We start from the raw sequence: 27,164 nt of genomic DNA on the forward strand, positions 1-27,164 counted from the left end.
TAGACCATGAATGAGTTGACCAGACCTGCGTAGTCGAGACATGACACGACAAGCTTCTTACGTGGCCTCAGCATGAAACTTGCTGGTGCAGCGCCCTCTGATATCTGAAGCCGTACAATTTTCTTACAAATTTATCAGAACTATATCTTTTCCTGCAAGAACATAACGACAGAGACGTTTATTTGTAGAGAATTAAATTCTCGCCAACAATCGACACTCCTCCCTCCCACCTTTTCAAAAGTAGCAATTCTCAAATACTGTTTTTCCAAATTCAAATTAACATAAGGGTGGTCCCTTTCAACATTAAACCTCAGCGGGAAAAGGAAAAAATGTCTCTGCTAAGCGTATGCCGCTCAGCAATTGTTTTGTACAAATCTTAAGCTAATGAAAATCAATTTCATTAAAGCATGGTGATACTGGTATAGCAGTGGAATGAAGGGTTTTGTTGTTATATTTGACGACTGAGATTGGTGTTTAAAATTTATAGAAATTTATATTTACTTGCAGAGTATTACAGTCCCAATTCAGTCCGTATTTCTGAGCTTTGCACACGAGCTCCAAAGATAAACTTGTATAAGATATTTCACGACAATTACTATTTCATAACCTTGTGATTTTAGATAGGATGTTCAATCACTAAACAACACGGAGCTCAAAGTTCGGAAGGAAATGTGCCACTTATTTTGATTCAGCAAGTCAGAGAATATCAACTGATATTTTCTGAGGTCCAGTTACTGATATTGTTTTTAAAGGTAACAGCTGTTGGGTGATCATCTTGCAGATCACGCTTCTGAGTCGGACAGGAAGGACTTGTTGTCCGAACTTCGATTGATGAAGGAACTCGGTGCTCATCCTCACGTTATTAAACTTCTGGGATGTGTCACGAAATCTGGTAAATATGGAAAAGTGTAATTTAATCGCCTAAACAGCCAAAACAAAGAGCAGATCTATTGCTTAATATAGGCATATTTCCCTGTTTACCATGTTTTACAGGGCCATTGATGGTGTTGATTGAATACGTACCCTATGGAGATCTACTGGGATACCTCAGAAAGAGTCGTGGATTAAATGATACTTACTTCGAAGACCCGGATATTAAACCACAAAGTAATCTGACGTCAGAGCAGCTGATGAAGTTTGCGTGGCAAGTTGCCGATGGAATGTTGTATTTGTCATCGATACCAGTAAGTAGGAATGCAATCTCTAGTTACTAAACTGTTTCTTTGGCATATGTTGCTGAAATATGACATAAGTCATTACTTTTCATTCTTTTCGTTGAATTATTCTGGACCCCTCAATTCATTGACACTAATGATTTTTTTTAAATTGTCGTAGATTATCCATCGAGACCTTTCAGCTCGTAATGTGTTGGTTGGAAAAGGAGAAACGTGCAAAGTAACAGACTTTGGTATGGCCAGAGACGCCAAAGAGGAGAGCATTTATCAACGGAAGTCTAAGGTACCAAATTTGTTCCCTTAGCTAGAGATCTGTGAACAGTCTGCTATGGGTGAAGTTGTACTTGTCCTTGATCATGATCTTTTCCTCAGTTTTGCCGACCAATTCTATGTGTTTTTAATTTAGGGACGTCTTCCTGTTAAATGGACTGCCATTGAGGCATTGCTATACGGAAAATATTCTACAAAGAGTGATGTGTGAGTACAAGGGCTTCATAAGGTCCATAAGCAAATTGGGTAAAGTGATGGATGTCTAATGTATGTCATGCATTGTATTTTTTTAAAACTGATGTGGAGATGTGGAAACATCTTATTTAGAAGGGGTGGTAATACTCTTTCTGGCTTTGAGTTATAAGTAACAGCCCAGGTCCCGCTCCTATTACAAGTCTAGTGTGCTTCCCACGATGTTTTACCGAAGATGTTTAATTTACCTTTTTTAACAGTATAGACCAGAACGTTTATTTCCTTTAATGCATCTCGTTTGTGTTACAGATGGAGCTACGGAGTTCTCCTCTATGAGATCTTCACGATTGGTAGGTGGCGAGATTAATAACCAGACTATTAAGTTTAGCGTCAACGTGTCAACAAAAGTGGCGTTTGTGTTAACACGTGGTCATGAAGTAAGCATGGTGTACCATTCTCTGAGGAATTCAGTTTTGCCTTTGTGTTTTGTAACTGCCAGGCCAGCTTAGATTGCCTCAGTCGCTGAACTTATTCGAAAAAAAACAAACAAACAAACAAACAAGGAACAATGGTGGAGGAATTACATTGTAGAAATATATTTACAAGTGTCAGGCCCTTGAAGCGTATTGAGAGTACCCGCTTTATTTTAGGTGGTTCACCGTATCCAGGGAAAGATGGAAAAAAAATGGCAAAGTTGCTAGAGAAGGGATACAGAATGCCTAAACCACAACATGTGGATGAGAAGTTGTATGAAAAGATTGTGTTGTTATTGTTGTTTTCTTTGTACGTTCTGATAGCAGTAACATTTATTTGAAAAGTTCTTCTCGTGAAAGTTGCGTATGCAGCTCAAAATTAAACCTGTTTTTCTTTCTGAATGAGTTTACTTAGGGGAAATATTGGAATGAGTCAATGATCACGAGTTTGTCTCTTGTGTTCATTAAAGAAAGGAACAAACTTTCCTACTGTATATTGCAACATTTTGTGCCTAACAACATCCTAACTGAGGGCAGTAAGAACGTATACTGATATATCCTTGACGTCTTTGTGTTTCAGGTATGGCATAATGACTAACTGTTGGAACGACGACCCTAACTTGAGACCATCTTTTGAAAATCTGAGGAAAGAACTCAAAGAAATGGAAAATCAGCACAAGGTAGATTTGTAGAGCTAATTTTGATCGTTTTAAGTTCCATCTGGCTTACGCAGGTTGACTTAAAAAGGCAGAATATCGTCTACTTCAGGGTAGCAGATTTTGGGTATTATAGTTTATTATGAAAATTACGGAAGTTTCGAAGCTACTTTACCTAAATATGAGGTCACAATGATATAACAGGATTCCACCCAGTGTCCTTGCACAAGTTCCAAAGCTTGTTCACAAAACACGGAAGGGGAGTATGTTTTGTTCATAGAATGAAAACCCAAAGTAAATGCAAGGTTGTATTGAGTTAGTACCAGTGTAGTGCTTCGAACCTTTCGTTTAGTCTCCAGAGAGGTACACTACAATATTCCTTAGCTTTTTCTTTATTCTTTTCTGTATCGAAATTTAAAATCTACCACTGTCAAATGCATGTGATAATTGTGTGACTACGAGGTGTTCGAGCGTTGCAGGTCTATTTTATTTTCGTTATTTCCAAGTATATTTTCATCATCAACACGCTCTTTACGAAGGACGAAAAGTCAGTCAACACTTTTTTTTCTGCAGGGGCTGATAAACTTAAGCAATTACGACGATCGACTCTACGTTAATGTTGACGATCTTGCTGTGTAAGCGTATGCATTGTTATGGAGCAAAGGATTAAGTGATAAGTCTTGCAGCCCTAGGAGATCCTATGCTATTTTCTCTGTGTATTTGAAGTTAACCTTTCATCCTTTGTTAATACACAACGATAGTCTAACAGCGAAGGGAGGAACAGTATAACTTTCCTTTAGTTTCATGTGTATCTTTTAGCATTTTTGTCTTGAAAAGACACACGTTTTTTTAGAAATTTGTTACAAGTGATATAAATTAAAATGAATGTTTCAGACTAAATATTCATTTTAGTGTACAGTGTAAAACTGTTGAGGAATTTATGAGAATAATAGTGTTTTTATGAGATTTATTTGACGGCTGTTCTGTGAATTGCACTCTAAATCAAAGGATTGTTAATTAAGCTAATGATTGGACAAAGTCTTTTTCTTTTGTTATTTAAACAATTGTTTTTCGCTGAAATTTTTTATATCAGGTTGATACATTTTTCTGTGTTGTACAGCATCGTAAAAATCAATAAATAGTTTCCGTTGGTGACCACGATGGGGCGTTGAAGTCTTGAGCGGCATCCACTGTTAGGGAACCCATTTCCACTTTGAACAAGGCAAGGGTGAATGGGTATTCTAGTTCATGGCAAGAACAACTGGCCAAGATAACACTGATCGTCACCGGCCGCTTAAGATTGCGTATAGAAAAATGCAACTGCATTGGAATATAGTTTCCATGAACATCAAGATGAAGCCGATGAGGAACACCAATTATAAGATAGCGGTCATTTTTGCTTATGCGAAGTCTCGGAACATCAGGAATACGTCATATCCTCTCTTTTAGCAAATTAACATCAGTTTTCGGGGAATTTATCAGAGAGTTTCAGCTAAAGTTATAACTACGATAAGGTTTTTTTTGAAAGTCTTATTTTCACACTGACCGAATCAGGAATGAGCGAACTTTCTGCTTTGAAGCAAGAGGATTTTTTCCCTGCCCTTTTCGACTGTGTATAGAAAATCTAGAGCCCTGTAATACATGTTAAAACGTGCCATGGGAGAAACACCTATTGTAAGATGATTACCATTTTGTCTCGTTTGTACAGCCCAAACCAAGGTCGTAGATATCGATGAACCGCGCAAACATCGTTGGCACGTTTGAAGTGTCACAAATAAGGAGTGGGTCAAGTGTACACCACACCTATGAGCTTTTACCCTTCCCTTACTTAGCATTTCAGCCCAGGCAGTGTGCGCACCCTGATTACGTTTCATTGTGGAAGCGTTATCAGAAAGTGAAAAGGCGGAAAGCGACAGATTTTGACAAAACAATCCTTCAAAGTTAGTTAGTAATTTGACTCACACAGAATCGGAAGAAGTATGTTTTGTTCGTATTTGTCGCGTACTCAGTTGGAATTCAAGGACAAACGAAACGTTGTTTAGTATGGGATTTGAGACCGGTTTTTCTAAGATCTAATTTGCTTTACGTCATAATTTGAAGCCTCTCAAAGATTTGGATGGCCATTTTAACCTAATTTAACAGCCCTAATCAAAACGCTCCGAAAACGCTTTCCAACAGTATTCGTGTTTTTATACGTGTTTTGTCCGTGTTTTTATTAGCGCTAGTGTTTGAGACCGGTTAGGGCCGCTAAAGGCCTATTATTATTGCGTTACGTAGCGTTACCATTTTAAGGTGATTGTATGGTAAATATATTATTGAATAAAGGACGGTTGAAGTAGAGCAATGAAAGGACTCACTTGATCTATGAATACTCTATATAGTGCAAGGCGACATCGGACATGACTCCATACACATCCAATGCACACCAATAGATTCCGGTGGAAAACGTGGTTTTTAGATGGAATAGGCAAAATTCTATCCGTAACACCTTCCAACAGAAAAAAAATAATTCGGCTGGTGGAAATCAACACTTTTGCCCGATGTTTTTTAGTCTTTAATACAGAATCTCGAAGTGAAATGTTCAGTGAAATCCGGCCGAATTGAAAGACGCGAGTTTTTTCCACATGGCAATTAGAAACTGGAACATAGAGATTGCTCGCGATAAATGCGCTCGCGATAAAAGCGCCGTAAAACTCTGCTGCTGTGATGTGGCCTTCTGCCCAACGCATCGGAAAGGATAATAGAGCAAGCTCTTAGTTGTTTACTCGAAGGGCGGCCGTTGTAATTTCTGAGACTTGCTTCACTCTGATGACCGGAGATCGCCAGAATCAGCTAACCGCGACGGACCTCAGCATGATCGCTGAGTCTCTCTGACACCGTCATGATAACTAGGAATTTTAACAATTATGCCAGTTTGGCTATATTTTTCATCACTCCCGTTTTGTTCTCTGTCGTTTTTGAACACGAAACTATATATACTATCGGAGTGTTAGCTGTATTTGATGTTTATTACCGTACGTAACCTTGCAATTTAAACGGTAACCAATCTAAGCGATCATAAAAACCTTTAAAACTCGGACTATCCATTTCGTTTTCTCTTCGAGGATTTTTCTCTCTGCTCACGTTATAATAACGTAAGTGTGGCGCTCGGTATGTTTACAAACCTTTGTTTGGTTCTTCTGCTGCTCAGTACTTGACGGCTCGCGTGTTCCGTAGCACAGTTTGGCAAATGGCGTGACAGCTTCATCTCAGTTCTATGTTTTATACCCTGTTAGAGCACGCTCTTTCAATCAATGACAGCGCGCGTCAGATCCGATCTTTGTAATAATTCTCATTAGTGCGATCAGTTTTAAGGTGATATTTCCTTATAAGGCCCGGGTCGCACTTGTGAAATTTCGTTCCAAATTGTGTTTGTTTTAGGTTAAAAATCTGTCATCATGTCACGTTTCCTAATGCGACCGGCTTTTCGCCAGTTTGGAAAAAATTGGAAAAACCGACCAAACTTCAGAGACGCCGTATTGCATGGGTGGGGCAGGCTGATTTTGAAAAAATCGAGAAAAACAAAGGAAGCCGCTTCCGGAGCTGCCATCGCTAATCGATTTGACCCATTGCAGGCTGATCCTAACTGTATCGGGGGGAACTTGTAATTATTATTACGCACGTGCTTCGGAATGGAAGGACGATATCCATATTATTATCCGCCCGGATCTTTTCCTGTCGACTTCAGGTACTACAACCATCCCCAGGTTCGACAAGACTTGCAACTGCCAGGGCCTAGCGGTGTTTTGGCAGTCGGAGACCCAACTAGCCGATCCATCAGCCCAATAACAACATCGAGCAATAGCCCGAGTGGTTCGACCGACGGAACTGTGAACGATGCCCTAGATGTGAAAGCGGAAGATGCTGCTCAGTCCAATAGAAAGCAGTACGATAAATGGACAAACGAAGAGCAGAAAGCACTTATAAACCTTTGGACTGATCGACATGAGCGTTTGGAAAGCAAAGACGCGCGGAAGATTTGGGAAGAAATTGCGCGGGAGATTAATCGAAGGTTTGGTACCACTCGCTCTGGAAAGAAATGCCAGAAGAAAATATCTCATCGAGAGATACAAAAAGGCCAAGGATTGGAACAGTCATCAGACGGGTGGACACAGATGGAAAACTGTCTTCTACGATGAAATAGATGCTGTTCTTGGATGCAGGGACGTTGTTACGTTACGTAACGTAGCCGAAGCGGGAGCGAGTGCATCAACTTCTGCCGCCAAGTCCGACGTAACCGAGTCCAAGGACAACGAGTTACTAGGACAAGACACAAGCCCAGAAGCTCGAACGGAGCGCAAAAAGAAACGTAAAAGAGCTAGACCTCAAGAAGGCGATGAAGAGGGAGACCTGATTAAAGCGTCCTTGGTAGGAATGGAGAAACAGCGAAAGGAAATGAACACAATGATGGAAAGCTTTACAAGGATGCAAGAGCAGCAAGCTAACACAATGAATGCACGAGTTGGGGCCCTGACAAATTTCTTACAAAATAGCGGCAACAACAACAAATGACTGAAACAGTGAATTTGCATCAGTCTTATATAGAGACAACAAAGCGTTACAGTTCTTTATTTGAAATACATATATTTGTTACATTGTCGCTTCCGGAGAAGCTGTTTTACAAAACATGATTTTAAAAGCACTCAATGACTGTCCTCGATTTATTTCGGAGTGTCTGGACGTTTAGACGTCAACATTAACTGTTATAGTTTTGACTTGAATATATTGACATATATTTTGTCAATTGTACAATGTTATTATAATTGTATAATCTCATATGTGAAGAAATCATTTTTTTTAGCAATGGATTATTGTTGAAAATAGAGTGATAATAAAAAAACCGAAACCAAACTTTGGGCAGCTTTAGTGTGGGTACACGTGAAGGTTTAAAGGAAGTCTTTAAGGATTTCTCTTATGTTATCCCCGTCTCCGATAACGTTTGGAGCTTGATCTCCAGGGCCAAAATCATCTTCCTCTTCCTCGTCGTCCCATTCATTCCCGCTTCTGATGCAGATGTTGTGCAACACTGCACAGGCTACAGCATTACGTACTGCAAATGGTATTCCACTGTCAAATCGTTTCAGGAGTATTTGTGTTTCGCCTCTCTAATCTCGGGCCCAAGATATGGAGAATTGTTTCGAACGTGTTCCTGTTCACCCTTAGTTGCTGTCGTTATAATGGACATCGAACCACGATTCGGCTGGCCGAGGAATAGTCCACGCGTAGGGCCTATAACGAACTCGACGGAAACGTCGTCGTCTTCTTAGAAGAGCAATGTTCAGCATTTCAAAATATTCATTTGCCCATCTCTGATACAGAATGAAAATGGCGAACATTTGCTGCTGTTGGATGTTAATATTTTGAAGAAGTAAAACGGCAATAGCCACGCAAAACGCCTGATTCGCATTCATGTTTACTAAAATACATTTGCCGCGCAGTTCGCGTGTTTTGATCTGAAATCTGATCAGTGATATGTAGTCTTAAATTGTAGTGCGACCCTGAAAATGTTCTCAAATTTTTGGCACTTCCGTTGGCGGTTTCAAATTTTTAGCAATTTTCGCGTGGGCCAGTTTTTGTTTTTGACTGTAGTGCGACCCGGGCCTTATTCATAAGTTCTTTATGTTAGGCAAAGCCGGATGAGATTGTGCAAAAAAAATTATTTTATTCTTTGTGCTCCTAACTTTGTTTAGCTAATCTTTCTCACCGACAGAAATAACTCCTGAGATATACTTCCCAAAACTGTCATCTGGGTATCCTCCACTCTTTATGCGTATTTTGAAACTCTGTACGCTTTTTATTAAATGTGGAGCGGGACGAATTCGTTCCTTAGAGGTGCAGCACTTCTCCTTTTACGAATTCTTTATTTGCGCCTGATGGATGAAACGTATAAAAATTCGTGCATTGGAAGGTCTTTCTGTGTTTGTAGTGTGTTTGCACGTCAAGGGTCGATTCCCAGTTAAATATCTTTCGTCTAGGAACGAAATTTCTGACTTTAATATTTATACAGCCATCGGCTGTGGGTGTAACTGCTGTCATATGGGAATAGATTCGCAGCAAAACTACAATTTAGATTCTTTCTGAAACTCGTCAAGTGCCTCCTTAGAATGAATTTGTCACGAAGGAACGTCTGGAGTCGCGCAGGCCCGTCAACACATTTTAGCTTTCGGACGATCGGCAACAAACAGTGAATCTCTGTTACATTCCATGTATTCACGCTATTCTTGCTGCCACAAAAGTTGTTCACACGCTTACGACTGCCGCAGGATGCAAATGACTTACTTTCCTTTTACGTCTATGATGCAACGTAACCAAAGTGCGCACATCGCCTGCTTCACCCAGTTCTGTGGTTCCTGTTTCAGACCTTTTCTGTATGGTAATTAGATTTTGGCATACTGGTCTTCCGGTCTCGCCCAGGTGTCATCTTTTGCCTCTTTATAAATAGATGAATATGTCTCATGTGACCACTAGTCACTTAAATCCTTGATGATGAAGTTATTCCGTGCAACTTTAGTTCAATGGCTAATCGCTATTTTGCACAGAGTTTCAGGAGAAGCAGGTAAGAATTCGCATCAGACGACTGAAAGGTGTTTCATTCCTTGAATGAACCTTTTAATTATGTTCAGCAAGCAGTCAGTTCGACAAGTTCTGCCGCGCTACACGACTCTGGTGCGAAAGCCACTCAAACGGCCGAGCCAAACAAAATTCATAAGAAACATGTTTTTGCATTTTTCCGCGATTGTGCTTCCACGGCGGTTACATTTCTTCTCTCCGTTTATCACTGGAAGGCGAGGTTAAAGCGCCCTTCATGAATCGACGTTATAACTGTTGTGTATTCTAGACGATGGACTGTGACTAAAAACTCGATCTTGAGAAGGGCGTTTCAGTTGATACTTCAACCTTTCCCAGCGTAAATTAGGGTAATTTAAATATCATGCGAATTTGGAGCTTATTAAGATCAAGGGATCAACGTAAATGACCTATTTTTGAGGCAGCATCAACTTTCTCTACTTCTTGTCTCATATGTCTGGATACAGACTAGATATTTTTAGTTTGTTATGTATTCGCTTCAAAACAACTTTAACTGGACTTCCGCCAAGTGATTAATATAAAACTGAAATATAGTTCCAGTCACGTAATATATAGATTTCGTCAAGCCTAAAAGCGGAGCTCTTTTTAGTTACATGCAGTATTTGATGTCAGTATCAGTTGCAATTATATTCTATTGAGCGTGACTAATAATTTCGGTTGGGGAAAATGAGCCAAAATTAAAGGAGAGGGTAACGAAACGACTTCGAGTAAAGACATCACCAGTCGATGAGAATAGTGGTTTCGTAGAACAATACGCAGAATTGTATGGGCTTCTCATATATCTTCTCTTCAAGTTGCAAGGTATGACCGCTTGCTCCATTGTTTTTTCCTTAGCGTTCAACCTCCTTTGACAAGCGTAGGAAATTAATAAGAAGAATCACTTTTAACTGTCCTCTGGCTGGAAATACAGGACTTCTCTTTGAGAATTTTTTCTGTTATTTATTTTATAATATCTGCCGGAATTGCATTTAATGTCAGTGTCTTCAAACCAACTGTCCATGATCTTCGCTACTGAAAAACGAAATTTTTCTGTGATATTTCTCGCGCTGCGAAAGTTTAATTTAAAGGAAGACAAGCTAGAACTAGAATATCATAATTAAAACTTGATGATGAGGAGAGAATTAAGATTTGTCCACGAAGATATTTGTAGAAACCTAGAAAAAAAACTAGGATTTCATTTGTACATAACAGAAATCAATTCAAATTATCGATCAAGTTTTTTTCTTTAGTTTTAAAGTTGATGTTGTTATTAGCCACAATAATGTGGTTGAAAAGTTCTAGATGGTATTCTCTCATGTTTGCAAATAAATTACTTTTATGGAAGGTGGAGTTGTGGCAACATATTAACATGGAACACAACAATAAATTTTATTGATCTGTAAAAAGTTCTCATTTGACCATCTACTAGCAAATACTTGTTATATATTTCACCCCAACCATTTCCCACAACTTGTAGACACCATTACGAAATAACTAGTCATGGAAATGGAAAATTTGCAGCATATCTACCATGTTTGTAATGCCATGTCCAGAATAAGATAACAAGATTAAGGGGTGTGTATGTGGAAATAGACTGGGTTGTACGTGTCATTCATTTGCTAATCGCCCCAGTTGCCAAAGTTTGGATGAAGTTAGGCTGTCAGGGCAAAGGTCTGAGGATTTTAGGAGGCCAGCAGATTTGGGAAATATTCACAAGGGAAGAAACTTGTCTATGCCGAGAGACTATCATTGTACAGAGCCATACTTGTGCTTGGTAACTCATTCTTATTCTGATGAAGTGGTTTTAGGAAGGATACAATACTTATTAATTAAATTTGATGCATAAGCTCTGCACAAAACTTTGCCGTGCTTTTATTCACGCTTGGCGTTATGTGATGATGATCGCCATGAGAATTTTAACGGAAGGTCGTTCTTACTAGTCTTGATTGAGAAGAGTCGAGCACGGCGACGTGTTGACCCAATTCAGTTTAATTACATCTCATTTCTATAAAGACCTACTAGATTATTTCTCTGAAAAACATAAATTTTCCCTGACTTAGAGTGAAATTCCCCAGACTTTTCCCTGACCTTAGGCAGCCTCATTTTCCTGACCTGATTTCCTAACTTGTGGATACATGTAGAAGGTAAAGTAGAATCTGTACTCGAGCCAAGTGGCCCATCCTGTCAGAGGTTATACCGGTTTCCGTAGCATGACGCGACTAGAAGCAAAACCATGGTCAACCCTCAAACGAAAGTTTAAAAGATCAGGAACATTCATTGTGAGCTAGATGCAAGTGAGTCAGCCGCTGATTCAGAGGCAGTCAGGGCTACTTCATTTGCCGGAGTACCCTTCTCTGCGTTTGAGGCTCTCCTGTTGGAGTCAGTGAGGAAGCTTATTGCGAATGCACCCACGAAGTCATGTGTAATTAATCCTCTTCCTACCAGTGTTGTTAAGGAGTGTTTGGATGAACTATCACCCGCTATATCGTCCAGTGTAAATCTCTCCCTCGAACAGGGTCATTTCGTGGAAAGGGGCGCTGGTCAAGTCCAAGCTCAAAAAATCTGGTCTGGAACTTGATGAGAAGAAATATCGACCTGTAAGTAACCTCCAATTCTTGTCTAAACTTGCAGAGAAAGCAGCCCAACAAGCAGTTATGGCACGCGGGCTTTTCCCTGAGCTGCAATCGGCTTATCGGCGGTTCCACAGCACCGAGACTGCGTCACTTCGTGTTGATAATGACATCTCACTTAAAATGAACAAACGACATGTAACGTTATTGGTCTTCCTTGACTTGAGCTCTGCATTCGACACGATCGATCACACGGTATTGCCTCGGCGTTTTGAGGATAAGTTTGTATTTTGTGGAACTGTATTGGAGTGGTTTCGTTTGCACCTGTCGGGTAGATTCCAACAGGTTGTAATAGAAGGTGCAACTTCTGACAAGTTTGACATCAGCTTTGGTGTACCGCAGGGTTCCGGCCTCGGTCTATTATTGTTTTCCATCTACACGAGTCAATTGTTCGACATTGTCACTCAACACTTACCCACAGTGCATTGCTATGCCGACGGCACAAAGCTGTATCTGGCTTTTCGACCAGGTGCTCGTGCCTCTCAAGATTCGGCTCTTGCTGCAATGGAGGCTTGCATACGAGATGTACGAGAGTGGATGATCAATGATAAGCTCAAGATCAACGACGTTAAGTCTGAGTTTATTCTTATTGGCACTCAAGTGCAGTTGAAGAAGGTGGATAGTGACAACTTAGTTGTAGGAGACTCTTGTATATCCCCCAGTACAGACTCAATTAGAAACTAGGGTACCTGGTTTGATGCCAACTTTACAATGAGCACGCATGTTGCAAAAAAATTGCAAAACAGGTTTCTTTTACCTCCATAATATCAGCAAGATAAAAAAAAATTCTTAACTTAAGAAATCATGGAGAATTTAATACATGCGTTCGTTACGAGAAGTCAAAGCCGATGAACAGACATTATACAAATTGGCAGATAGCGTGACAGATTTTAGTCAGCTTCGTGTTTTGTACTCTGATAAAACATGCTCTTCTTACCAATGAAAGTGGGCGTTATATCCGAACTTTATTACAAAAAAGTTTATAACATTCGTCTGCAGAAACTCTTTTGGAGGAACCGACTAGAACAGGCGCACGGTACTGGACTATCTTTAGAGAAAGTAGAAGCGGAGCAGGGGTGAGTTGCTTGATTTTGATAGCCCATGTCGTAAAAACGTGTATTATTAAACATTAACTTTGTCGCTATCAATTACATCTATACATATTTTGTAATAGTAATCCCCGCTTACCAAGGAAATCAAGGTAGAGGTTAAAAAATTGGAAAATGAAGTAGGCAATGGGCGGTTGAAATCCAAATATATGTGGGCAGGAAGAGAGAAAATATGAGCCCAGAGAAACCAGCACATGCACAGGTGATGTACAGTAGGTGCTCTAAAACTTTTGTAACTCAAGCCTCTACGTTACTCAAACCAATGCTAATTTCTCATGGATTTGGTCCAGGCATGTACTGTATTTTTAGTTAAGATAAGGCACATCTTATGTGCAAAGAAAGTGAACTGAAGAACAAATGGTCACCTAAAATAAGAGAGTTTTGACTTACCTTAGGACCTATAGTCATATCAAGAAGTAAATAAGAAACATTTTCCTTTATTTGTTATGGTATTGGAAACAAAATATTTATAGGAGCAATAGAGAACTTTCTATACTCTCATCCAAACACTCGATTTCCTTTTCAGATCTGTTGTGTTAATTTTTCAACAAATTAGCACTGGAACTAATTCTTTAGGATGAACTTCATTAAACTCATTTTTAAACAGTAGTTATATAAACTAGATAACTAATGTTTTTTCCCTCTTCATCTAGAACAATTTCAGTATCCTTCTTCCCATCCTCCAATAAACTTGAACTTCCTATGACTTTACTTAGCATTTCAATAACGGAGAGCCAATTATAAGTCAGTGACAATTAGTAGTATTCATCATTCCAAAGAGATCAAAGCCTAAATGTATGAAACAGTAAAGTTTTTGGTAAATATCACATGAAAAAGCACGCACGCTGTAAAATAATGCCATTTGGAGTTTATTATAATATGTAATTTGATAATTAGATTTTATTATTCTAGAATTATTGATTCATGTTGAACACAGTTAAAATATCAGCCCATCTGATAATGCTCCATACTTGCCTGACACATGTGCAGAAATTTCCAGTGCAGTGTACGTTCAGTATATGTATGTTGTGCACAGACCATCACTTTCGAAGTGAGTATTTTAATCCTTCACGATTGATCAATAATTGGATTTTTATTCTCTTGCAGTGGGATCGTCCTAAAAGGGTGTCGTCTTACTTCAGCGTCTGTGATATTGCTTACACAATTGAGGAACCAAAGAACTGGTTAATAACAAAGTTCATTCACATCAAGAATGCTGCACGACTCGATGTCGAAGTGACCTATATCCTCTTTAACTGCTCCTTAACTGACGTGGGGCCATTCTGCAGAACAAACTTCTCTCTGTATTCTTATCATACTGATTACAAATTAAATCCAGATCCAAAACCACTAAATTTCCACAAAGAAACTGTTATAACTCCAAAAACTCTATCTACGCTTCGGGAGCGCGCAACAAACATATTTTATGGGTCAGTTTTAACAAAAGCAAAGGGAATTTATTTAGCGTTATTAGACCAAGGAGCCTGCCTGGCAATAAGAAAATTTGTTGTGAGATATCGTTTCTGCTCTGAAACGGTCCCTTCCAAAATGGTTAGATTTTCAAGAACAGTTGCTCCAGCAAATGACGGCAATTTAACCAAACAAGAAGGAGAATGTGCAGATCCTAACTCGATTGCGAAAAATAACAAAAGGTTATTTGGCGTGTGCCTTAGTAATGGGGAGTGGAACATTACAGATAACTTAGCCTGCCTTTGCAATTATGGCTATGAATTGACGAATGGATCTTTCACATGCAAAGGTTAGTGCTGCACTTAAAATCTGGATTTGCCTCCGAAGCGTTGGGTCCAAAATTTAATCATTTAAATGGTTAAACATCTAAATGACCACCCCGTTTATTCATCGTTTGATAACAAGCTTAGAGAAGCTTCGATGCATAACTTACATGAAAATGGACCGTTTGGTCATACATCACATGTTCATATAAATTCAAGCGGTGGACGTAGATAAATAAATCTATATTTATGAGAAGTGCAGCTGTGCAGGGAGATAAGTTGAATTTCGACCTGGGCTACGAAGAAAAAAATGCAAATTTTCGAATTCATAAAAAAAAACAAGTCTTCCAATTCATAAATCCTGTCCCCCCCCCCCCCCCCCCCCCCATTTGTCAATTTTTGTTGGTCGATTCTTCATTTCCTTTTTTGGTTTTGCAAAAATACGGGATGTTGATTTTAGCGTCTTCGTTTTCGGGTCTTTGTTTTCATGTCTTGGTATTTAGGTCTGAAAACCCCAGGTTAGAGGTTGCATTAAATTTATAGACGCATGTTATTCAAAAACCTGAATGAGGGTCATTATGAGAGTCGTAAGGAGTGAAGACAAAAAGAATTGTCTGGGTAACCAAGCCTCTGCTGATGACTATTGCCAAGGTTATCAAAATGTGTCTCAGATTCTGTCATAGACAGTAGTCATTTGCATGGCAATAATTTTTTACCTAAAAAGCACGTTAGAGGGTCATTATATTGATGTGCTCTGAACAGGAGAATATCAGTTGATATTCTTTTGGCTCTGAAGGAAAGGCATGTTGATGAAATTTTACATTGTTTCATTTTAGAGTGTCAGAGAGGCTTCTATGAGGATTCTGTTGGTAATGCAAAATGTGTACCATGTCCTGCAAATTCAGCATCTAATAGTGACAGAGCTGGTTGCACGTGTAAAGAAGGTTACAGCAGATCATCTAATATGGCAGATTGTGAAGGTATACATATATATATATATATATATATATATATATATATATATATATATATATATATATTAGTGTTTGGTCTTTTCCTAATCATTATCGATTAATAAGAGTCCTAAGGCCTAAAGAGGATCATTTCGGTTTTGTCTATGAAAATTCAAAATGTTCAAAGGAACAAAAGGCTCTCCAGTGTTACGTTCTACTTAATGCTTAAAACATCGATCAGGATATATGCGTAATTCCTCCCACCACCAACACAACAACAGCATAGTCCGTTTTGGCTATGAGAGAAGTCTATATCCTAGAATAATAAAATTGGAGCGAACGAGGAAGCGAAATCTCTCTGCCACCTCACCTGAAAGGCCTTAACAAGAAACGGGTGGGTAGGCGAGAAAAACAACACCACTTGACAAAACACTGTTCATGCTACGAGAGCACTAACAAAACTGAAACCAGGTACTATAACCGATAAAGAATAGACAAAGGTGTGTCGCGTGGCATGTGGCAATTAATCGCTTTGCGCAATAGCTCCCAAAGAGGGAATATTGACCAACGGTTCGGTCAAGGGTAATATCCAGCCATCATGATCGAACGAGCTTGGTCAATAAATGATTTATTGTATCGGGTAAAAATATTTCGTTTTGATAAGAAGCAAGAATAACTTATCTATTTCCAGAGCCGAGAGAGAAAGCCATCTGTGTTTGTAGCACAATAAACCCACGAGGGTTTTTTATGACTCTCTTCTGCCGTTTTTTGCGACTTCATCGCCGACATTGCCCAAAAATAACCGCTCCATGTACCTCTTCCTCTTGCGCAGGATCAAACACAACAATCCCTAACGGTTTCGGTAGCCAGTCAGAACACGGGACTCGCCTCATATTACCTGTGGGTGCTGCCAGCGATATGAAAAATGTTATTATGATAAAGTAACCTACATGTATCATGCGTGTAAATGTCAGAAAGAAACCAGACTAGTGTAGCTAAGAACCTCTCTTGATAGAAAATCATGCCCAAATTATTCTTGCTCCTATAGAGGTGAAAGGGCATGCTTCCCCTTGAAACTTTAAAAAATACAGTCCTCTTTGATGCCATTTCCAACATATTGACCTGATTGTTACATTTTTAACCCCTCAGTGAAAGCGGTCGGCTCTTAGTCCCTGTTTAAATTCTAGATAATGGTATTTACTTTAGTGCGGGAAATGAAATGTTAATCATGATATGCAATGAAGTCACAAAATATCAACAAGTCTACGTTCATTTGTGTCTAATTGCAGTGTCTTTTTATTCACATGTACAGTCATGGTAAAAGTACTGATTAACATAACCATGGTCATCACCAGTGAAGGTTGTACTGATGGGAAATACGACATATCCTCATTACTGACGAGACTCAAGGAAGTGGTAACCATTTTGTTTAGAGCAATATTTCTATTTATATCTTTATTTCTTTCTTCTATTTCTGCCGTTACATACAGTTAAAATTTTAGTTTTGGCTGTCGTTCGATAATGGCCCGCTATCAAAAGAAATAGAGACCTATTTTAATGAACTAAAAAATTCCAGATGAGCCTGTTCAGCGCTTGCATGGGCATGCCATGAACGTTTATAAAAGAGGTTTTTCATGACAAATTAGTGATATTCTCAAATTTTTTTGTCGGTGAACATTCATATGTTTATCTGATTGTGTGTTGGTGTTTAAGGTGCTGGATGAACTCCTCGAACTCCTGTTCAGTTTCACTTTTCTGTTCCTTCTTTAGATGGAAGACGCTTTTGCTTGGAGATTTGCAGGTTTCAAAAGTGTGCAGTTAAAAAGTAACATCAGGTTTGTAAATTTCCTTGATCAGCAAATGAATTATAATTTTCCGGTTTCTTAGGCACTTCGTCTTGTAATGACCCTCGTTTTTTGTCTTAATCAAGGTGTGAAAGTGCAACTTTTTACCTTGCACTCATAATCGATTCCAAAGTAAAAGAGCAAGATGTTATAATAGTACTTCGTAATGCTTCCAGAGATGGGAAGCTTGGAGACTTCACTGTGAGTGCTATAAAAAGGACAAGATTGCAAATTGTCTTCGAAACTGGAATTACTGAAGCAGGCACAATAACGTCACCTGGCAGTAAGTTTTAATCCTTCGATACAAACATCACAGTTCATTGGTAGCAGAAATCTTAGTCCATGATATGCTTCAATTGGAGTGGTTAATCATGGAATGAGATTTAATCACTTTCAAGCGAAACACACACACACATTATGCACGCTGCACAAGTATGTTCAGCATCTATTTGGAACATTCTTCTTGTTTATGGTATCCATGTTGATGTACTTGGTTGTATTGATCTTTTAAAACATCATACATATACATCTTAGATCATTCTTGTTATGAGTAATTATTGTAAATATACACTTCTTGAGTTCTCCAGACTGCTTAGTCATACTGATTTGCATACCACAGAACTTTCCAGAATATTTTATCAAGTCACGCATTTACTATGTAATACTATTCAAAAGGTTATGTAAGCTTCTAGAATGTTCCAGAACACTTTATGAATATATATAAAGACTCGCCTATGAAGTAATAGGAGTAATTGTTGTTGTCGGAGCGACGACTGTTTTGAAAGCTCTACCGAGAGAGAGTTACTGGGGAAAATTGCTCATTTCAAGGAATTTTGGCGACAGCAGTGAGATTGCGTCAGTAGTGAGATCGTGTCAGTGGTAAGCTAGAACATGTGGTGGGCTTAATTAAGTTTATTAACGATAAGTATTGTACTGCTTCTAGGAGTCGTTCCTTGTTAAGAACATTATTCGCTATTTAATAAAGTAGTTTAGTTTGTGGGATTGAGTGTTTTTCTGTGGGTTAGATTGTATCGTTACATTCTGTATAACACCACAAGAGCTAAGGGCTGCAGGGTAGGAAAGGGATATGCCCTTGGGTAGAGCGTGATAAAAAGCTCAAACAATAACTTGCGAGGCCTTTGTTTCTTAACTTCGATCTGAGAAGTTAATGGGCTAAAGTGGTATTTCCTATGGGAGGAAGGGTGCAAGATCTCATTCAATAAAAATTGAACGGTGTACGCTTCTCCGCTAATATTACAAATATCTAATTTTTTTCGCTACTGGAAGTAAATGTCGCGAGAACAATAGGCATTTTGCCCGATGCTCTAATTTCGGCAGAATGTAAGAAATTTTTTAACACAATCGTGACCAACTAGATAAGAGAGCCAACATTTGGACTCAAAATCCAACTTATATTACTTTACTTAAAATTCTCACAACACATACAGCACAGTTATGCTAGAGAAATGATCGTGAAAGTGCCTGCGCGTAAACTTATAAACTGCATACAGACTGCATGAATCCTAGAAATAAGCCTTGAAGAGTAAAGAAAAAAGCTTTTATCAAGTAGTTAACAACTGTAGTGCAGTTTATAACAAAGAACTTTCATTTGTTTGGTTGGCTCGTAATTCAAATTGATTTTAAAACATCTTAAAGAGTAAGTAAGGTTAGGGTATGGGTGGAAAAAAATACCTGTAATTTGGTTCTCACACTTAGTTAAACCCCTTCTTTTAAGTAATTTGTCACGAATTAAATAAAAAGTTATGTGTAGAAAAAGGCATCATGACTAAAACGGTTAAGCGGAGGATTGCCATAATTTAGTTTGAGGAGGCATATATTTCATGCGTTGTTCAACTCTTGTATTCAAGGTGCCACAGGGATCACTGTTGGTGCAGTGGTTGGATCAATGGCCGCGCTGGCTGTTGCTGCTGGGATATTTGTCTTTTTCGTACGGAAGTGGAGAAAGAACTCAAATGGTAAGAGTAGTATTAATGCCAACTCTAGCCCCCAAGAAAAGTCGCGTAGTATCAAGCAACTGAAAACAGTTTATGTTTTTTATAGCCTTTTTTAAAAATAAGGTATGTTACTGGATTTCGAAACAGTTCTAATAAGTCCCTTTAAAAAAAAGATATTACTGTCCAACACCGTTATATTATAAAAGATATAATGAAACTTTTTAACTGAAAATGAATACTCTCTAAACTTCTAAGATTCCCTGAAACAAAGGTGGCAAATGTGCGATGAAAGACAATTAAAGAAAATACAACTCAAATAACACTGAACAAAAATGGAGTACGAGAAAGTGTCCATATCAATTTTCAGTGTCAAGGTTTAAGTCTATGTAGGCCAGATTACTTGATATTGCGAAATAACGCGCAACGCCCACAAATACCATAAAATGTAGTTTGAGAATCAGAAACAGTTACGTGGCACGCCGACCAGAGTATCACTGAAGCCTCTGAGTGTTTAGGTGAGGCTGGGTGAACACGGGAAATCTCCTCTATAATTTGTTGCCTTTATGAAATACACACATATCCAAAAATTCACGACCGTGATTATATGTTCTCGTTTGATCGGGTTCTATAATTCTATGATTACAATTATAACCCTAGACCTGGTGACCACTTTCTACTGAAACTGACCATGTGTAGAATGAAATAAATGTCAGAAGAAATCCTTCTGCATTGCCTTTGAATTATTTGTTACTTTCTCTTAATATACTTTTCGAGCTGGTTTTTCTTTGCTATCTTCTCACTATACGTGTTTCATGTTTTTCATACTTTTTTCTTTTTTATCGTTCTAGAAACAAGAAGAGAGAGGTGAGATTTTTGGAACGATAAAGTATCGCCCAATTTCATGTCTTGTTTTTGATACCGATTGTAAACTGTATACAACTGTGAATTTCAAGCATGGATTATGATAGTTACGCCTAGAGCAGGAGCTTCATCTAAAGTCAATTTCCCAGAGCATCCGTAAGGTAATGTCGTTAAGACTACTCACGAGACCTTTTATGAATGGACTATTCAGAGATAATTATCTTTCCTTAGAGCTAGTCCACTCAATGAAAGGCACAGATGCCTGGCTCCTAATCTTTATGAAAGCTTTTTTGAGTCAGTGCAGCAGCGCAAAATGTGACATGTTGTCACTAATCCTTTCATGACTAATACTTATAGAGTGCCTAAATGTGTGCTTTCCTAGTTGAACAAATCGTCAACGTGCTTCTTCCGATTGAATTCGGATGCGACCGAAAACGTGATTTTCTTTTTTACTTTTAGGACAAACAGAGATCCAATTGAGGAAATAGAGAATGTTTTTGTAAGTCGCTTTAAGATTTAACTCTTAACCTTACTGTGGTATAATACGGTATATCATTTTTTTGTCAAGAGGGCACGGTAACGAATCCTTTAATCTGATTGGTTCTTAGCGCAGTCCGGATTTTCCTACCTCTGCCGATGGACACAGTAACGCTTTCGTGGGTCGCGGAGTATATTCCTAGCTTCATTGCAATTTTTTTCATAAATGTATGATGTTTTATCGGCTGGGCAGCATTTTTAAGCACGGACTTCGGTCACAATCTTAAGCCCTAAATTTATCAATAATTATTTGCTTCCTTGTTCTCAAATCATTTTGTTCGTTTGGATTACTGTTCCGAAGTTTGCATAGAAGTCTTTTAATTCACCGTTATCATTACGCAAATAGAAATGTTTTGGTTAAGCGTAAATCTTTAATTTATTTCCTTCACCTTTTACTCGCTGAGACATTGTTTAGTTTATGGAGGATCTTCCCATAATTACAAGCACCTTTGGGTTTAAGGAAAAAACGAAAATGTTATATACTAGCCTTGTTCGGTCCTTATTGGGAAAGCCTGTGCCCTCTGTCTTGACAAAGAGGTTGAGGATAACATGTCTGTACTTTGACAGATATTGGTGATCTAAGTTTACGTCATTCTCCATTTCAATTGCGTAACTACCAAACAAAAAAACTTTTAATAACATGGCTGGAGCTTTATTCCCTTTCTTAAGTGCGATACGTTTTGTGTCTTTGAATAAAATTTACCTTGCTGACAAATTCATTCACATTTCATAAAATCATTTCTTACCAGCGGCGGTTTGTCTTTTATCTTCACTTATTCCGTGTTCGTATCTGTACCACCCTCGCTCTGCAATAATATCATTTTATAAAATGCTTCTCCAGTACATTGTACCACACAGAGACGAAGCTAACACCACCACAAATCAGAACGATCATCAGTGTAATCTGTAGGAAACAGTAGAACAAAATTGAAAGTTTAATACGAGCCAGCACCTTTATATTATTATTTTTTAATTTTTTACTATCGCACTTCCAGTAGTAACTCCGAAAGAATGGAAGATAGTGCCATAAGTGGTCATGAAATTCCTACAGGAAACAGCTGAAGAAAATTTAAAATTTAATACGAGCCAGCACATTTTATTTTTCTTCTTTTATATAATTATAATGATGATATTATGCAACACATTCGAAAGAAAACTTTGACATGAACCACGGAATGAAAAAGAAGGTAGATTTGAAAAACGTTCCGCTGTAGCCCTAGTTAATGATTCCTTTTATTATTTTAAACTCAAAAGACTGAACTTGAGATGGCGGAAGCTTCTCAAAGCCATCAGTATATGGCATTGGATGAGAGGAATCGGTCACCGGCGAACTGTCCACAGCCGAGCCAGTCCGTCACTGAATACACCTCTACATATTCATCACCACGCTGTTGGGAGATTCCTACAGAGCATGTGACTCTAGAAAAGGTCGTTGGTAAAGGGGCTTTTGGTCAGGTTGCCAAGGCAACAGTCATAGGCCTTCAGGGGAAACCAACGAAGACACTTGTGGCTGTTAAGATGTTGAAAGGTATCAAATACTTCAAATAATAGGATGTGTTTCAGTGAAATTCCAACGGTAACACTCCCCTGGAAAGACTTAGCCTTAGGCAGGTAGCCTAAGATTCAGAAAAGATTCAGCCTTCTTCTCAATCCTGAAGGTAGCAAAGCAAGCCTAATCTCCCCTCCCCCCAGCCCTTCCTAAATGGGGAGAGTAAGGTTCATTTAGCTGTAGTACAATCAGCGGTCAACTAAACGTACCTCAATTAGTTGATCAGGATCGTGAGACAATTTAAAACCAGCTACCAAACAGACCATGAATAGATATGGACGTGATCCTCGTAGTTATGAACATTATTAAAGTAGTAGTGAAAATAACGTCTGAAAAAAGTTCAGGCCTGTTCGGGCCTTATTTTCTCTTCTACTTAAGCAGTGTTCATAACTGCGAGGATCGATTCCATATCCAGATCGTTTCGTCATTTATAGACCATGAATGAGTTGACCAGACCTGCGTAATCGAGACATGACACGACAAGCTTCTCACGTGGCCTCCGCATGAAACTTGCTGGTGCAGCGCCCTCTGATATCAGAAGCCGTACAATTTTCTTTCAAATTTATCAGAACTATATCTTTTCCTGCAAGAACATAACGACAGAGACGTTTATTTGTAGAGAATTAAATTCTCGCCAACAATCGACACTCCTCCCTCCCACCTTTTCAAAAGTAGCAAACCTCTGTTTTTCCGAATTCAAATTAACATAAGGGTGGTCCCTTTCAACATTAAACCTCAGTGGGAAAAGGGGAAATGTCTCTGCTAAGCGTATGCCTCTTAGCAATTGTTTGGTGGAAATCGTACGCTAATTAAATTCAATATCATTAAAGCATGGTGATACTGGTATAGCAGTGGAATGAAGGGTTTTGTTGTTATATTTGACGACTGAGAATGATGTTTGAAATTTATAGAAATTTATATTTACTTGCAGAGTATTACAGTATTGTGATTTTAGATAGGATGTTCAATCACTAAACAACACGGAGCTCAAAGTTCGGAAGGAAATGTGCCACTCATTTTGATTCAGCAAGTCAGAGAATATCAACTGATATTTTCTGAGGTCCAGTTACTGATATTGCTTGTAAAGGTAACAGCTGTTGGGTGATCATCTTGCAGATCACGCTTCTGAGTCGGACAGGAAGGACTTGTTGTCCGAACTTCGATTGATGAAGGAACTCGATGCTCATCCTCATGTTATTAAACTTCTGGGATGTGTCACGAAATCTGGTAAATATGGAAAAGTATAATTTAATCGCCCAAACAGCCAAAAGAAAGAGCAGATCTAGGGCTTAATATAAGCATATTTCCCTGTTTACCATGCTTTTCAGGGCCCTTGATGGTGTTGATTGAATACGTACCCTATGGAGATCTACTGGGATACCTCAGAAAGAGTCGTGGATTAAATGATACTTACTTCGAAGACCCGGATATCAAACCACAAAGTAATCTGGCGTCAGAGCAGCTGATGAAGTTTGCGTGGCAAGTTGCCGATGGAATGTCGTATTTGTCATCGATACCAGTAAGTAGGAACGCAATCTCTAGTTACTGAACTGTTTCTTTGGCATATGTTGCTGAAATATGACATAAGTCATTACTTTTCATTCTTTTCGTTGAATTATTCTGGACCCCTCAATTCATTGACATTAATGATTTTTTTTAAATTGTCGTAGGTTATCCATCGAGACCTTGCAGCTCGTAATGTGTTGGTTGGAAAAGGAGAAACGTGCAAAGTAACAGACTTTGGTATGGCCAGAGACGCCAAAGAGGAGAGCATTTATCAACGGAAGTCTAAGGTACCGAATTTGTTCCCTTAGCTAGAGATCTGTGAACAGTCTGCTATGGGTGAAGTTGTACTTGTCCTTGATCATGATCTTTTCCTCAGTTTTGCCGACCAATTCTATGTGTTTTTAATTTAGGGACGTCTTCCCGTTAAATGGACTGCCATTGAGGCATTGCTGTACGGAAAATATTCTACAAAGAGTGATGTGTGAGTACAAGGGCTTCATAAGGTCCATAAGCAAATTGGGTAAAGTGATTGGATGTCTAATGTATGTTATGCATTGTATTTTTTTAAAATTGATGTGGAGATGTGGAAACATCTTATTTAGAAGGGGTGGTAATACCCTTTCTGGCTTTGAGTTATAAGTAACGGCCCAGGTCCCGCTCCTATTACAAGTCTAGTGTGCTTCCCACGATGTTTTACCGAAGATGTTTAATTTACCTTTTTTTAACAGTATAGACCAGAACGTTTATTTCCTTTAATGCATCTCGTTTCTTTTACAGATGGAGCTACGGAGTTCTCCTCTATGAGATCTTCACGATTGGTAGGTCGCGAGATTAATAACCAGACTATTAAGTTTAGCGTCAACGTGTCAACTAAAGTGGCATTTGTGTTGACACGTGGTCATGAAGTAAGCATGGTGTACCATTCTCTGAGGAATTCAGTTTTGCCTTTGTGTTTTGTAATAACTGCCAGGCCACCTTAGATTGCCTCAGTCGCTGAACTTACTCGAAAAAACAAACAAACAAACAAACAAGGAACAATGGTGGAGGAATTATATTGTAGAACTATATTTACAAGTGTCAGGCCCTTGAAGTGTATTGAGAGTACCCGCTTTATTTTAGGTGGTTCACCGTATCCAGGGAAAGATGGAAAAAAAATGGCAAAGTTGCTAGAGGAGGGATACAGAATGCCTAAACCACAACATGTGGATGAGAAGTTGTATGAAAAGATTGTGCTGTTATTGTTGTTTTCTTTGTACGTTCTTATAGCGGTAACATTTATTTGAAAAGTTCTTCTCGTGAAAGTTGCGCGTGCAGCTCAAAATTAAACCTGTTTTTCTTCCTGAATGAGCTTACCTAGGGGAAATATTGGAATGAGTCAATGATCACGAGTTTGTCTCTTGTGTTCATTAAAGAAAGGAACAAACTTTCCTACTGTATATTGCAACATTTTGTGCCTGACAACATCCTAACTGAAGGCAATAAGAACGTATACTGATATATCCTTAACGTCTTTGTGTTTCAGGTATGACATAATGACAAACTGTTGGAACGACGACCCTAACTTGAGACCATCTTTTGAAAATCTGAGGAAAGAACTCAAAGAAATGGAAAACCGGCACAAGGTAGATTTGTAGAGCTAATTTTGATCGTTTTAAGTTCCATCTGGCTTACGCAAGGTGACTTAAAAACGCAGAATATCGTCTACTTCAGGATAGCAGATTTTGGGTATTATAGTTTATTATGAAAATTACGGAAGTTTCGAAGCTACTTTACCTAAATATGAGGTAACAATGATATAACAGGATTCCACCCAGTGTCCTTGCACAAGTTCCAAAGCTTGTTCACAAAACACGGAAGGGGAGTATGTTTTGTTCATAGAATGAAAACCCAAAGTAAATGCAAAGTTGCATTGAGTTAATACCAGTGTAGTGCTTCGAACCTTTCGTTTAGTCTCCAGAGAGGTACACTACAATATTCCTTAGCTTTTTCTTTATTCTTTTTTGATATCGAAATTTAGAATCTACCACTGTCAAATGCATGTAATAATTGTGTGACTACGAGGTGTTCGAGCGTTGCAGGTCTTTTTTATTTTGGTTATTTCTAAGTATATTTTCATCATCAACACGCTCTTTACGAAGGACGAAAAGTCAGTCAACCCTTTTTTTTCTGCAGGGGCTGATAAACTTAAGCAATTACGACGATCGACTCTACGTTAATGTTGACGATCTTGCTGTGTAAGCGTATGCATTGTTATGGAGCAAAGGATTTAGTGATAAGTCTTGCAGCCCTAGGAGATCGTATCCTATTTTCTCTGTGTATTTGAAGTTAACCTTTCATCCTTTGTTAATACAAAACAAGCTGTCTAACAGCGAAGGGAGGAACAGTATAACTTTCCTTTAGTTTCATGTATCTTTTAGTATTTTTGTCTTGAAATGACACGATTTTTTAGAAATTTGTTACAAGTGATATAAATTAAAATGAATGTTTCAGACTAAATATTCATTTTCGTGTACAGTGTAAAACTGTTGAGGAATTTATGAGAATAATAGTGTTTTTATGACATTTATTTGACGGCTGTTCTGTGAATTGCACTCTAAATCAAAGGATTGTTAATTAAGCTAATGATTGGACAAAGTCTTTTTCTTTTGTTATTTAAACAATTGTTTTTCGCTGAAATTTTTTATGTCAGGTTGATACATTTTTCTGTGTTGTACAGCATCGTAAAAATCAATAAATAGTTTCTGTTGGTGACCACGATGGGGCGTTGAAGTCTTGAGCGGCATCCACTGTTAGGGAACCCATTTCCACTTTGAACAAGGCAAGGGTGAATGGGTATTCTAGTTCGTGACAAGAACAACTGGCCAAGATAACACTGATCGTCACCGGCCGCTTAAGATTGCGTATAGAAAAATGCAACTGCATTGGAATATAGTTTCCATGAACATCAAGACGAAGCCGATGAGGAACACCAATTATAAGATAGCGGTCATTTTTGCTTATGCGAAGTCTCGGAACATCAGGAATACGTCATATTCTCTCTTTTAGCAAATTAACATCAGTTTTCGGGGAATTTATCAGAGAGTTTCAGCTAAAGTTACAACTACGATAAGGTTTT

The 27,164-nt window shown here is 38.6% G+C and overlaps 2 protein-coding genes and 1 long non-coding RNA gene across 3 annotated transcripts in view; 2 read left to right on the forward strand and 1 right to left on the reverse strand.

Annotated features, from left to right (window-relative positions):
- The window catches only part of LOC149043956 (uncharacterized), a 114,545-nt gene that overhangs the window by 26,363 nt on the left and 61,018 nt on the right, over positions 1-27,164 (reverse strand). The gene's annotated exons all lie outside the window — the stretch shown is intronic.
- On the forward strand, positions 778-3,927 carry LOC149043960 (proto-oncogene tyrosine-protein kinase receptor Ret-like). Its single transcript, XM_089209184.1, has 8 exons — positions 778-892; positions 994-1,184; positions 1,336-1,458; positions 1,582-1,652; positions 1,947-1,987; positions 2,288-2,384; positions 2,691-2,790; positions 3,340-3,927. Exons 1-8 carry the CDS (start codon positions 832-834, stop codon positions 3,403-3,405), a joined length of 750 nt encoding a protein of 249 aa, XP_089065310.1. The 5' UTR covers positions 778-831; the 3' UTR covers positions 3,406-3,927.
- On the forward strand, positions 12,027-26,612 carry LOC149043961 (uncharacterized). Its single transcript, XM_089209965.1, has 19 exons — positions 12,027-12,663; positions 13,002-13,078; positions 14,219-14,870; positions 15,681-15,824; positions 17,110-17,213; positions 17,568-17,632; positions 17,728-17,924; positions 19,510-19,617; positions 20,445-20,460; positions 20,917-20,956; positions 22,249-22,522; positions 23,660-23,770; positions 23,872-24,062; positions 24,214-24,336; positions 24,460-24,530; positions 24,827-24,867; positions 25,169-25,265; positions 25,572-25,671; positions 26,222-26,612. The coding sequence occupies exons 1-19, from the start codon at positions 12,027-12,029 to the stop codon at positions 26,285-26,287; spliced, it is 3,114 nt and encodes a 1,037-aa protein (XP_089066091.1). The 3' UTR covers positions 26,288-26,612.

The sequence above is a fragment of the Pocillopora damicornis genome, chromosome 6, assembly GCF_964200805.1.
Source record: "Pocillopora damicornis chromosome 6, jaPocDami1.2, whole genome shotgun sequence".
Classification (NCBI taxonomy): domain Eukaryota; kingdom Metazoa; phylum Cnidaria; class Anthozoa; order Scleractinia; family Pocilloporidae; genus Pocillopora; species Pocillopora damicornis.

What these genes read in the sequence shown, in the direction of transcription:
- LOC149043961 (XM_089209965.1), top strand. Translation starts at nt 12,027, where the DNA reads ATGGCACGCGGGCTTTTCCCTGAGCTGCAATCGGCTTATCGGCGGTTC. An exon ending in TGGATCTTTCACATGCAAAG is followed by an intron (nt 14,871 to 15,680) that starts GTTAGTGCTGCA and finishes GTTTCATTTTAG; the next exon opens with AGTGTCAGAGAGGCTTCTAT. An exon ending in CAGTTAAAAAGTAACATCAG is followed by an intron (nt 17,633 to 17,727) that starts GTTTGTAAATTT and finishes GTCTTAATCAAG; the next exon opens with GTGTGAAAGTGCAACTTTTT.
- LOC149043960 (XM_089209184.1), top strand. Translation starts at nt 832, where the DNA reads ATGAAGGAACTCGGTGCTCATCCTCACGTTATTAAACTTCTGGGATGT. An exon ending in TATTCTACAAAGAGTGATGT is followed by an intron (nt 1,653 to 1,946) that starts GTGAGTACAAGG and finishes TTTGTGTTACAG; the next exon opens with ATGGAGCTACGGAGTTCTCC. An exon ending in AAATGGAAAATCAGCACAAG is followed by an intron (nt 2,791 to 3,339) that starts GTAGATTTGTAG and finishes TTTTTTCTGCAG; the next exon opens with GGGCTGATAAACTTAAGCAA.